This window comes from Ostrinia nubilalis, chromosome 10 (genome assembly GCF_963855985.1).
Source record: "Ostrinia nubilalis chromosome 10, ilOstNubi1.1, whole genome shotgun sequence".
Taxonomy (NCBI): Eukaryota; Metazoa; Arthropoda; class Insecta; order Lepidoptera; family Crambidae; genus Ostrinia; species Ostrinia nubilalis.
In genome coordinates this window covers 10611384-10625017 of record NC_087097.1, presented here as the reverse complement: position 1 = coordinate 10625017, position 13634 = coordinate 10611384, and the positions used below count along the sequence as shown (strand labels likewise).

The 13634-nt window shown below is 35.6% G+C and overlaps 3 protein-coding genes and 1 long non-coding RNA gene across 4 annotated transcripts; 2 read left to right on the top strand and 2 right to left on the bottom strand.

Annotated features, from left to right (window-relative positions):
- Nucleotides 1-870: 870 nt before the first annotated feature.
- On the bottom strand, nt 871-3292 carry LOC135075194 (THO complex subunit 4). Its single transcript, XM_063969557.1, has 4 exons — nt 2941-3292; nt 1972-2185; nt 1686-1877; nt 871-1236 (listed from the first exon to the last, which is right to left on the bottom strand). Exons 1-4 carry the CDS (start codon nt 3145-3147, stop codon nt 1079-1081), a joined length of 771 nt encoding a protein of 256 aa, XP_063825627.1. The 5' UTR covers nt 3148-3292; the 3' UTR covers nt 871-1078.
- A 226-nt stretch (nt 3293-3518) lies between these two features.
- LOC135075579 (U6 small nuclear RNA (adenine-(43)-N(6))-methyltransferase) lies at nt 3519-6818 on the top strand. Its single transcript, XM_063970000.1, has 7 exons — nt 3519-3741; nt 4098-4311; nt 4574-4714; nt 4908-5043; nt 5154-5270; nt 5692-5852; nt 6264-6818. Exons 1-7 carry the CDS (start codon nt 3637-3639, stop codon nt 6812-6814), a joined length of 1425 nt encoding a protein of 474 aa, XP_063826070.1. The 5' UTR covers nt 3519-3636; the 3' UTR covers nt 6815-6818.
- A 1166-nt stretch (nt 6819-7984) lies between these two features.
- Nucleotides 7985-11138, top strand: LOC135075196 (high mobility group protein 20A). Its single transcript, XM_063969560.1, has 7 exons — nt 7985-8349; nt 8427-8586; nt 8940-9082; nt 9939-10069; nt 10213-10341; nt 10545-10704; nt 10924-11138. The coding sequence occupies exons 1-7, from the start codon at nt 8100-8102 to the stop codon at nt 11061-11063; spliced, it is 1113 nt and encodes a 370-aa protein (XP_063825630.1). The 5' UTR covers nt 7985-8099; the 3' UTR covers nt 11064-11138.
- A 207-nt stretch (nt 11139-11345) lies between these two features.
- On the bottom strand, nt 11346-12656 carry LOC135075197 (uncharacterized). The gene is made up of 4 exons (XR_010257981.1): nt 12523-12656; nt 11924-12100; nt 11648-11770; nt 11346-11534 (listed from the first exon to the last, which is right to left on the bottom strand). It is a non-coding gene; the product is annotated as an uncharacterized LOC135075197 (long non-coding RNA).
- Nucleotides 12657-13634: the final 978 nt, after the last annotated feature.

The window sequence follows — 13634 nt, the reverse complement described above, 5'->3', positions numbered from 1 at the left end:
GGTTACAGAATAAACGGGATCTATCAAAAAATTCAATGTTCCCGTCTTCCATACATTTAGTACTACCACAGTCATGACACTCATCTCTTGACAAAATTATAGCAAGTAAAGCCTAAAACGAATGTTTTCCATGAATAATTTTAAAGAAGAATACAATTTACGAGTTTATTATTCAATAAAAAAAAACACACTTCTAATATTGTGTGTCTGGCATACATTTAGTATGGAAGCTGGAAACATTGAATTTTCAGATAGATCCAGTTTATTCTGTAATGTATCATTGGTACCGTTTGAAAGAGCTCATGAAGCACTTTCAGGATCAGTAACCAGTTTTTCAATATCTTGTATAGTTTAGAAATAATCGAGTGAGATCACTTAACGTTTCCACCCTGTATAGTAGTTTTTATAAAGTAATGGGGATTAATGAACTTTTTAGTTAATTATTCCCCATTATAAGCAACAATTGGCGGGGAAAAGTGGAATAAGCTATTTTGTATGAAAATTAAAATGATATTAAATTTCTGACTTCACCTTACCATTTATATGACCATGTGTTAACATGGGCTAGTGTCGGCTCGTACCCATTTACCTAACACCCTGTATAAAGCGTGAACGAGACATCCTCTATCCCAGCATAACTGAGACTAGATAAATATATCCTAGTTGATTGAACAGCATCCTCTCTTCGCCCGTTTCTAGGTCTGGACAGCTACAGTACAGTGATTAGTTAATCCTCTATGAACCTCATTACTACTCCAAGTGCGTTGCCAACAACTAACTGCATATTATAGATAGGGTATTGCTACCCAAGTCGCGTCTCAATAACGAGCACGCGCTCCTATCGAAGATGAAATAAATAAAAATCAACCATTGAATCAAATCACTTTATTTAAAAATATCTCCATCCATGACAGCACTGAACCACAATTACATTGATGTCGTCATACTATCTTTAGTTCTACATGAGAAACTTGTTTAGTTTATTAAATCCATGTCACAATACGAAAATCGTAAGTTTAAATCTTAGGTTACTATTCATGTACTTCAAAAGTCTGTTCACTGATAAACTGGGCAGGCGTTATTTAATTTCTTTCACATAGGCGTCTAATTCGGCGTCCAGCTGCTCGGCGGTGGGCACCGGGCGCCGGCCCCGGCCCGCGCCGCGGCCTCGCGCTCCTCCGCGGCCTCGGGCGCCGCCGCCGCCGCCTCCGCTTTGGCTTTTGTTGGGGACATTGTCTGTTGGAATAGAAAAATCAATTCAATACTCTGTTATTACCAACTTTGAAGATAAAACGTAACAAGTCTACACATCAGAAATTTCATATTTTGTTCAATAAAATATAATTTTATTTTAAGCACTTACATCACCATATAAAACTTCATGTTAATTTGAATACCATTTTTCCTTTGAATACAAAACAGCTATTTCATAAGGTAAAGACCTAATTAGGTAATTATTATTAGAAACAACAACAGAACAAATTATATTAATCACCCATAGCAATATGACAGGATATTAGTTCCTTACAATGTTGGCCAACTTTTAATTACCTATTTACTATCTACTATGTTATAAATAAAAAATGCCACTAATACATCAGGTGTGGCATTTTTTGTAGTGTGTTATTAACATGCCAAATAAATTGTTGTAAACTTTAACTGTTGCATAATATTTTGATACTTACTCCTGTTTGAATTTCTTCTATTAGGAATATTAGGGTTTCCAAGACGACCTCCTCTATCTTGACTTCTTAGAGAACTTATTTCTGATGTTGCTAGTTGTATGTTCATTGCACGTCCATCTAATGGTACTCCATTATATTGTTTCATAGCTTTAAGTGCATCTGCTCTTCTATCAAACACCACATCAGCAGTGCCTGAAAAATAAAATAACACTGTTTAATATCTTTTACAGTTTGGTATTGTTTGGAAAGAAACAGCTTAATTGTCTTGAATGAACAATGAACATACCTAAAGATCTACCGGATCTGTCATAATGTACGGCTGCACTCTTTAGAATTCCAAATTCTGAAAACAGCTCTTGTATATCAGAGTCTGAAACTCCAAAATCCAAATTAGAGACCAGTAGTTTAGTCGGTCCTGTAGATATTGATCCTCCTCTCTGAATCTTCCTGTCAGCAAATTCGTTGAACATGTCATGTTTCCAAGTGCTGTTAACATCACCCTGAAATAGGTCGTTCTTGATAGAGCTTACCGGCAGGCCACTACCAGCCTGTTTTGAGTGTAAAACTCAAAATGCTTGGCAAATACTGGTCGTATGTCACATTACAAACAAAGAAATTATAACAAATCAAAGAATAAATTTATAACATAAAATTTCAATAACATTGTTCATAACATTTTGTAATAAGTCCATGGTTCATTTGCACTTTGCACAGCACTGTTATTACATTTTAAACACAATGCTTGGGTCTTTGATCACTTTCACGAAAACGAAAACGATGGCCATGTATAGTCATGGTCTTTCTGCTTGTTGTTCTGAAGTAAACACCTCCAACTAGACTCTGCTATATCACATTTCTTTCTTCATTATCAGCAATCTCCACGAAACAAAATGTGTTAAGTTTTACTGCTTACTGCTCAAGTCCCAATAAATTGCTAAAGTGCGGCAGTTGCTCCATAGACTTGTACCCAACGAACCAGAAGTTTACCAAGACGAACAATGGGAAGGCAATTCACCATTTTCATTTATTTACTGAATTATGTACACAAAGTGCGGACCAGCGATAATGATACGGTCAAAATGAGTTTGGGCCAGAACAAGCTGCCGCTCAAAAGCAGCAACATTTGCTAGAGCAGAAAAATCCCATGTGCATTTAAGTTGGTCGAGTTTGGCACTTGCAACAGTGTAATGCGTCATTCACCACGTTTGTCCGCCATTTGCAATCGTATTATCAATCATTTTATTATTAGATTTACCCTTGTGTAATTAGTAGGCTTGGTAATACCGCCGCGATTCCTTCCTCGCAAGACGCCGCCTGTACGGCCATTGCGAAAACCTCCTGCTCCTCGGCCAGGTCTTCGATTATTATCGAACTTGCGTCCAGCTCCACCACCACCACCACCTCGGCCTTTTTTACTGGCTTTTATGATGTCGTCCAGAGCCATATCAATTCTATCAACCATGTTGGAAACTTAAAAGGTTTTTCTTCTTTGTAATGATCACCGAGGTATACTGGTTACAAATTTCCTTCTGGTATTTTTTTCGACCAAAATTTAGGTACGCTACCACAGCACGCAAGCAAAGAAAGAATGAGATTGAATGAGATTGAAAATGAATGAGAGAGCGAAAGCGAATGACAATGAACGAATAACCATAGACTCAAGCATAATCACAAACTTCATTCGTTCAACTATGCTCGTCTGGTTCTCTATGGTCTAGTTCGTTCAATGTTTTTTTTAAATTTGTATGTCGATTTCGATACGATTTAAATCGATTCTCTTACGAGTATCAAGAGTGACAAGATATAGAATTAAAAAAAAAGATGTCAATGTCAGTCTTGCTCTTCACCATCACAGTGCTTTTCTTTTCGGTTTCGGAAAATCGAGGAAAATACACAAATATTGCTAAAAATAAAAGGAAGGGTATTTCGAGATCTACAGATAGAATTTGCGATGGCACTAAACAATTACATGCACCCGCGTAATATTTATAAAACTCCTCCTGATTTCGCTGACCTAGCAAAAAGGTTTCCTGCATTTTCAAGTATTTCTAAAATGGTAAGTAACTTAATTTTTTACTATGCGCTAATATAATTATACATAATACTTTTGGTACAATCATTGGGATATACAATTAACATCTAGGATATGAAGCAAACACATAAAATATGATTGATCACCATGTAGATCTCCCACATCTCCCATGATTGCTGCAGGCAGGCAGACTTCTTTATCTATTGAAATGAACAATTTTTATTGTTTTCACTGAATTTAAGACCTATTATTATGGCCTTTATCCAGCAGTGGAAGTCCTTTGGCCAAAATTATGATTATAGGATGACTATAACCTGTTAATTTATTTAACTGTAGCATCTCAAGAGTATAGTAGTAATTATAATAAATGCCCATTTCAGGATATTACAGGGAAAGTAACCATAGACTTTAAAGATCCACACAGTTTAAGAATCTTAACAAAATGTTTGTTAAAAAGTGACTTTGGTCTTGATATAGAAATACCTGAAGATAGGTTAGTACCCACACTTCCTTTGAGACTTAATTATATCCTTTGGATTGAAGACTTACTACTTGCTATTGGAAAAAAAGAAAATGTGTGGGGTATCGATATAGGTATGTATTTCTACATATAGTAACTTTTATTAAACTTGCACCAAAACAATTTTGGTATATCTTAAAGTAAGTATATCAAATTATGCTGTCGCCAAATTAAAAAATATATAACATTAACATTGTAAAACTTTTTAAATTGTAAATTAAAGTTAATTCAAACATTGTGATGAGTATTCATGAACATCTTTCTTTCTGTGATTTGTCAAGTTCTTATGTAAGTATTCCTAATACTTTATTAATTTACAACTATTGTGCATTGCAGGTACTGGGGCTTGTGCCATTTATCCCGTGTTGGCAGCTACTAAGAACAAATGGAATATGATTGGTACAGAAACAGATGCAGAGAGTTTTAAAAAAGCACAAGAGAACATTGACAAAAATAACCTCTCCAATTTCATAAAATGTATGATAATATGAATATATTCTACTTTTACTTATTCAATAAGAAACATGTTGCTAAACAATTGAATAAAATATGGCTAGTATATTTTTTTTTATGCTTAGATATTAATCCAAAGCTCAAAAATTACAATACACAATAATCACAATTTAATTGTATAATTAATTTATGTTTAATATTTTTTACATGGTTCCAGTGAGCAAGAACACTACATCTAGTGTGGTTCAGTATTTATTAGACATTGAAACGGACCAAAGATTCGACTTCTGCATGTGTAACCCACCATTTTATAGTAGTATCCAAGAATTGTGTGAATCACGTAACCCAAGCAGGTATTAAAGAGTTACTTTTTTATGGCTACTAGTAAAACTAGTTATTACTAATAAACAAATGTTTAATGACATTGATATTTAACCATGTCCTTTTGTTTATAAACTTTCAGACAACCACCAAAGAATGGGTTCACAGGATCTCCTCAAGAACTAGTCACAGAAGGTGGAGAGCTCGAATTTTGCAGAAAATTAATTGAAGAGAGTAAAATCTATAAGGACAGAATATTGTAAGTCTAAAGCCTTTGTCACACTTGACGGAAATGCCGTCGCGGATTTCCGCTAAAAACAAGATGATTTGTCACTTATATCAACATTATTAACTTGCTTTGCTAAAAATATAATAACTTGTTTTGCGGTAGATCCGCGTGATCCGCGAAGTATGGCAAAGTTTGAAAATTATAAATAACTTGAAAATATCGAACTGCCTAAGGCGGGAATTGAACCCACGACCTTCCGCTTGCCGGGCGACTGCTCTTCCAACTGAGCTACTTAGACTTTACTTTTCAAGTTATTTATAATTTTCAAATTAGTTTGAGATGCGACTCTTAACGCTAAAAATTTAATAACTATGGCAAAGTTGTCCTTACAGTTGTTATTTAACCAGTAAAAATATGTGTCCTTTTTGAAATAATGTGTTTTTTATTCCAGGTTTTTTACAACTATGATTGGCCACAAATATAATTTAAAAGAGCTATTACATGATCTTACAAGTGAAGGTATCAAGTACACACATACAGAGTTTTGCCAAGGACGTGTCACCCGTTGGGGCTTGGCTTGGACTTACCAGGAATATGATATTGAGAAATTGGGTATGTCTTTTTGTCACAACATTTTATGAAACTCAAAGTAGCATTTGTTTATGCCTTTTAATTTTGATAACCGATTTCTATTAATTAATATCCTTGGACAGCAGCTTTGTCCTTTTGAAAAATATGTCGCCAACTTTGAAATTTTGCACAGTGGGTTACATAATTATACAAAAATAGCTTTCCGCCCGCGGCATCGCCCGCGTGGAATTTTTCGATTTTTTATTAACCTATGACACTCAGCAATAATGTGACTTTCTATTGGTGAAAGAATTTTGAAAGTCGGTTCAGTAGATTACCCCTTACAATTTAACAAATATACAAACACACAAACTTTACCTCTTTATAATCTTATTAGTATAGATTAGTAAAACTGTGAATTTATGGCTATTTATGGTCTATTTTCTCTTTTAGTTCCATCCAAAGATAAAATCAGGAAAAAAAGTAAACCAATAGCCTATCAACTAACGGAACTGCCAAGCAGACCTTATGATGTAGACACATGCACTGAAAAAATTATGGAAATTTTAACAGGACTCCAGATAAAACACAAATTACTTAGCAAGAGAGGTAAAAGTGTGTGCATGCAAATGACAGCTTTCAATAACACGTGGTCTCATCAAAGGCGTAAAAGAAGACTTCAAAAACAACAAGAACAAGAATCCAAAAAGATGAGATTATGTAGCTCAAATGAAGCATCACACAGTGAACCAACTGAAACACAAAAGGAAAATGCAAATAGTGATGATAAAGTTAATGAAAATAACAATAAACAAAGTAAATCACTATTGCTGTTATGTGAAAACGGGAAAGACACTTCAATTCAAGAACCAATTTTGCAAGCATTTTTGAAAATCTTTAAAAAGGAGAATGCTGTTCTATTTGAAATGGAGTACATAAGTGGCAACGCCGGCAAAGAAGGAATCCATCAAATAGTTCAATATATAAAGAATAATTGGAAATAATTAATCATATTTTATTTATTCATACATGTTACAGTATAATTAAATTTTTACATAGCACCTTTATTAACTGAGTCGCTCGCACTGGGCCAAGAAGGGCTATCGATATAAGTTATAGTTGGCACTACAAGTGATTGACATGAGTGTGGCGCTATCCTGTGAGCTGTGAGTTTCTCTTGGCACCTCAGACCGAGAATAAAATAGACTTGTTATAGATGACCCAAGCTGAACTGTCCCACCAAACTCAATGACAGGGGGGCGCTACCATCGTTCAACTATATAGATGACCCACGCTGAACTGTCCCACCAAACTCAATGACAGGGGGGCGCTACCATCGTTCGACTATATGGTTTCCAACATGGCAAAAATCTGAACCAGCGATCCGATAATTAAATTTTTACATAGCACCTTTATTAACTGAGTCGCTCGCACTGGGCCAAGAAGGGCTATCGATATAAGTTATAGTTGGCACTACAAGTGATTGACATGAGTGTGGCGCTATCCTGTGAGCTGTGAGTTTCTCTTGGCACCTCAGACCGAGAATAAAATAGACTTGTTATAGATGACCCAAGCTGAACTGTCCCACCAAACTCAATGACAGGGGGGCGCTACCATCGTTCAACTATATAGATGACCCACGCTGAACTGTCCCACCAAACTCAATGACAGGGGGGCGCTACCATCGTTCGACTATATGGTTTCCAACATGGCAAAAATCTGAACCAGCGATCCGGTATTGACGGTGGCGCCCCACTGTCAATGTCATCGACAGGACAGTCCAGTATTTTGGAACTATAAAATATTATGGTTTCCAACATAGCAAAAATCGGAACCAGCGATCCGGTATTGACGGTGGCGCCCCACTGTCAATGTCATGCATAGGACAGTTCAGTATTTTGGAACTATACCGGTCTACGGTTTGTCGCTTTTATGATTGGTCTAGGTGTTGTCTAGGTGTCGTTAGTCGCTACTTACCACTTCAGCGCTCACCAGGTAGCGCTTCTGTCGAAACTGCTAGCTATAGTGGCGCCAACTGGTGAGCGCTAAACGACAGACAGAACGAGATTTTTAAATATAATCGTATCTTAATCGTACCGAACAATAAGATACGCCGCACGTCATTGATGGTATGGTATTGCCAGAAGTAAATATACCCTTTGACACTTGACGTTTCTTTGTTGATGGATCCTTGTGACATTGACAGATCAAAATATCGATCTTCGTGTTTGGTGTTTGAGGTTCCTCCTCGGTGTTTTTATATTATATGTGTAAACTATTGTTTTGATCATGGAATCTGAATCTCAGCCTGAACCTATTATGCAGATTGAACAACCCTCTAATAGCGAAGAACCTATTAAAATTGTTATCTTAGATCCTTCCACCTTATTACCAGCATCCTCGGCAAATGGTAGCGATACAGTTGCTCCGGCAACAGGCGCTGGCGTTAAAGATAATGCAAAACCATCTCCGAAGAAACCTAAGAAACGAAAGCCTAAAATTCCGCGTGATATAAATGGACCAAGACAGCCACTTACAGGTGTGTAGTTAACTATTATTCTCCTAGTGTTGTTTTGATTTGTCTGATACTATATGATAGTTGTGATCGTATTCAAGGTTACGTGAGATTCCTCAATGAGCGTCGCGATCAACTCCGTGCTGAGCAACCAGACTTAGGTTTTGCCGAGCTGACCAGACAGCTAGCCAGCGAGTGGAGTAAACTTGCTGCAGAAGAAAAAAAGCAATACTTAGATGCAGCTGATCAGGACAAGGAAAGGTTATTATTCTCCTCCTCCTGTTTCAATAAAACTATTATCGAATCAATGCCTTTGTCAAAATCAAATATTATTTTTGGTGTTCATATTCATATTTAATTTGAATCACTTTTCAAGAGGTCAGCACATCTACTTCCTTTTTTTAAATATAGAATTACACTTATTAGAATGAAAGGAATTTTTATCACTACTAAGTTTTTTTGATGACATCGTAAAGGTAGCAGGGACGCGCTGGACACAGGCCGCTACCAATCGATCAACGTGGAAAGCATTAGGGGAGGCCTATTTTCAGCAGTGGACATCCTATGGCTAAAATGATGATGATGATGAATAGTTTTTTTTGTAATGTTATTAGGTACTTCAAAGAATGGGCTGCATATAAAAAGACAGATGCCTATAAAGAATTTAGAAAACAACAAATAGAACAAAAGGGAGGTGGCGGTCCAACAAAAAAAATGAAACAAAATACTGCATCAGAACAGTCTACTCCTAAACCTGGTGAGTAATCAAATATTTATTGTCTAAACATCTTATCTAGCTTTGAACTTGATAATATGTATTTATTTGAGAATCAGAACTCACTACTTTATGTACAGTAAAACTTGGTTAAGTGAGACCTGGATAAGTGAGAAACCTCCATAACTGGAACTCATGCTGAGGTCCCAACACTTTGGCACTGAATTACCTCTGTTAGTGGGACGAGGTAAGCCTCTATATCTGGGATTTGTTCTTTCGATTTATCATCATAGTTACCTCTATAACTGAGACAGCGAGTAAATTTTATACGCATAAACCTCTGTAACTGAGATAACATTGTTTGTTTACTCATTCTTATTCTACCCACAAATTCCACACGTAATTCCAAGTACGTAAGTACAAATTTTGAGCTTCAATTACCTTCAGTTTTAGTTTCGCTTTACTATCATACAGCTGTTTATTAAAATTTGAAAAATGTCAAAACGAAAGCTACAATCGTTATCATTACGTGAAAAACTGAAGTTAATATCCGTTTATGAAAGTGGGAAGACACGCGAAGAAGTTTGTGCCGAATTTAATGATCGCACCTGTATAACTGAAATAACCTGTATTCTCACCTCTATTAATGGAACCCTCTGTAAATGAGACAGATATTTATTTATACCTGTATATCTGAGACACTGGGTAAGTGGAATACCTCTATAAGTGAAACGACATTGCAGGTCCCTTGATGTCTCACTTAACCAGATTTCACTGTATATGGTAAGTTATTAGGCATTATTTTGTGTGACTTTCACCAGTTGTTGTTCTCTGCTGTCTAATACCCTAACCTGCCCTTGGGAGATGTATTATTTTTTTTATTAATTATCTGTTGTAGTTGTTACTGCGCCTCCAGCTGAGCAAGCCCCTGCCCCTGTTAACGGCGGCAGTGCACCTGCGGCGGCTCCGGTCGCTGCTTCTCGGCAACAGACCCCGCCCCGGCCCAGACCGTGCATTACACCTGCCTCCGTAAGATTAAAGATCAAGAAAATACATAGACATCTTCCTTGAATTTTCTTACGAGTTCTCTTAGATTTACATATTGCTGTTACATTCTGAGGGCACAATAATGTAATATTTTCTAGATATTTTAAAAGCTGTTTTTTTAACAGGGGGAAGAGCACACTAGTGGAGGAGACACTGAAATACCTATATTCACAGACCAATTTCTTCAACACAATAAGCTGAGAGAAACAGAACTGAGACAGTTGAGAAAAGCCAATTCAGATTATGAGCAACAGGTAAATTTTGTCTGCATGCAACTCTCAAATCAAGTACAACACATACTGCAGTGGATGATTTATTGTGGGAATCCATAGGATTCCAGATTTATTTTTCTTTCATGTCACGTGGTTGACTGCCAACGCGAATTTGATTTGAATCACATACAACTTGTTCTGTGCGCCAAAATTTGCAGAAGTGACACTACTATTTCCATTACTAGAATGCCATACTGCAACGCCATGCTGAAGAAGTAAGCGGCGCCACCTCCCGGCTCAGGGCCGAAACAGCTGCCGCGGCTGAGAGGACGGCGGCGTTGCTGGCTCACAAGCGAGCCCTGGTTGCTGCTCTAGTACAAGCCTTGGAAACATTGGCCATTCCAGGTATGTATTTGAAAATGATATTTTAAATTATGAATTTCCATTAATAAATCATCCTCTTGCGAAGACAGCCTGACATGTCCTATGATAATCTCATTGAAGATGTCACACTGTCGTCGTAAATGGACGAAATACTGTTTTGCATAAAATTAGATATTTTTAATCAAAGAATACAGTCAGACAAATGTATTTTTTTTTTTACTGTAATTTATTACATTGCAGGAGGACCTCCTGGAGCAACTGAAGCAAATATTGAGGAATACATGGAGAAACTGCAAAGCTTGGCAGTTGATAACAAACCAAATCCAGTTTTGAAACAAGCTCGAGATATTCTTAATAGGATTGAGCTTCCATTAAATTAAAAATTATATCATTATAAGCCATCTACGGTATTCAATAAAATCATTAAAACAATAAAATCATTAAAAATCAGAAAAGGACTATTTTTTATAATCCTGTTGATTTTATTAAAGGGTGTTGAATATTTTATGAGAAGGCAAGATGGATTTTAGGGATGCCTTCTGCAAAATCCCAGAGGAGTCATGATGATATACAAACTGGTTACTTAAAATGTTTTTGTATTAATTGTCCAAATCATCTATCTATACATTATAATTATTACAATAGCAAAGAATACAACTAAGTACAAGTAAATATTATTGTATGTATAATAATACTAATCCTCTCAGTCTGATTCTCCACCATCAGGCACTTTTGTTGTGTCGTATTCATGCAGTTTTTTCCTCCACATTTTGATCAGAGTATCCCATGATCTTCGACTATATTTTGTGTATTTATCTGGTGTTTTTGGATGCTCCTTTGTACGCTGGTTTCTAAAATGGAAAGGTACCAATAAAATATAACTTTGTTAACAATATTATAATTTTATAACCAATGAAAGGAAAAAGTTAATCTTGAATAATTTAGTCATGTTTCTAATACTTACATAGGCACTTGCTCTGTGTAATTGTGGTATCCAACAGTATTTTTACCATAATCAATTTGCTTCTGTCTTCTTTGAAGAATATCTGGGTCAGTTTCCAACTCTAAAGGTTTTCTTGGAGGTCGGCTGGAAACAACATATAGGTTAGAAATTATTGTATTTTCTTGGATAAAGTAAATAATAGTTGATAAACTTAAATTCAATTGAACCATTATGAGCAAATAAAAATAGTCATTAACACAATGTTCCTTTATAAGTTAAAGATTATAGTATAGTTACTTTGTTTTGCCATCATCTGATTCACTTTTGCTGTTGTATTTCACTCTTTTTCTACTGCTGGAATTATCTCTATCTTCTTTAATTTTTTCTTTGGTAGCTTTTCGAACTTCAGTGCTGTCATTTTCATCAACATCTTCACACCAACTTATAGGTTTGTCATCAGTCATATTATTAGCCCTATAAAGCCAAATAATTATTGTTCAATGGGTGATCCAATTTTTTATTGCAACAAACAAGATGTTTTAACTTATAACACTTCACACTGGTAAAATATTGTTTTTTATAGAATCGGTTGCAAGATAGGTAATTCGTCAAGGTGGTCATGTTCTAAGGATAGATAATATTATGAGACCGAGGTGTCTTCTGCAAAACAAGTATCGTTATTGCTATTATTTTATAATTACTGCACTTGTACTAGCGTTACCCATCTTCTGTGCGTAGATGTCTCGTAGACAATAAGGATGTGAAAGACTATTAAAAACAATTTATAGGATAGGACGCCAGTTAAAGATTGGGAGAGCACAGTTGCATTGCAGTGCATTAGTCTAGTAGCACATTTCGTATACATTTATTCCAGAAAATTTGGCGTGAATACTGACCCTTTGGCTTTTTTAGTAAACTATGAAGTAAAAACAATGTAGTGTATCCTAATAATCACGAATTAATTAAAATGAATAGATAGTAAACAGAAGAGACAGCCGCGCGCGAAAACGCCGAAAATTTCGTTGACATTTTTGACCAAAGAGCATAAAAGAGTTTTTGACGGTTAACTTTTTTTTATATAGAGGCTTTACAGCCTTGGACAGGGGTTTACACGGCTTTGGAACAAACCCGAATTTTGTAATGTACTCGAATAACATCGAATCATCGTATTACTTACGTGCAGGCTGGCTGACAGAAATAATCCGAAGCTAATAATTAAATTTAAAAAAAAGGTGTCAATGGTCAGCCATGCTGTCAATGCTGTCATCACTGTCATATTTATCTTGAATGGCTATATTGGATGCATTGGAAATTGAAATTTTAATTTTCCCATTAGCTGGTCTTTTATTTACAGGAAAAATAACAACATGTAAAGTCTCGGAAATTAGTAATTTATTGCATTAGAAAGTGTTAGAACTGTGATGTATGATACTTGAGTAAAAATCTAATAAATACAAATTCGAAATGGTAAGTGTCTGAACAGCTGATAACATTTTATTTAAAAAATAAAATAATTGTATTAAAATCTAACATCTCTAGATGTAGTGTATTTAATTGTTATATCTAAAATATTTACAGACTGAAATGGAAATACAAGAGGCATTGGCCTCCTTGGAGATGTTGCTGTCTGAGTTTTTTGCGCCGACAACTAATAATTTCAGAAAAAGAGAAATTGAAAATATTCTGGAGAATTTCTCTAACCGTCAAGACTCGTGGAAGCATTGTTTACTCTTTCTCCAAAAGTCTCAAAACCAATATGTTCTAATGTTTTCTCTTACAACATTGGAGGTATGTTTTTAAGAAAGCATGATGCTTATGGCATAGCATACACATCTTCTAAGTTAATACACTATAATATTTATTTCAGAACATCATTAATAAGCTTTGGATAAGTCTCTCTGACATGGAAAAAACAGAAATAAGATTGACACTATGGAATGAATTAATTTCAAAACATGAAGTAATGCTGTATTTTATCAGAAATAAACTTGCAGCTTTGATGGTGTCT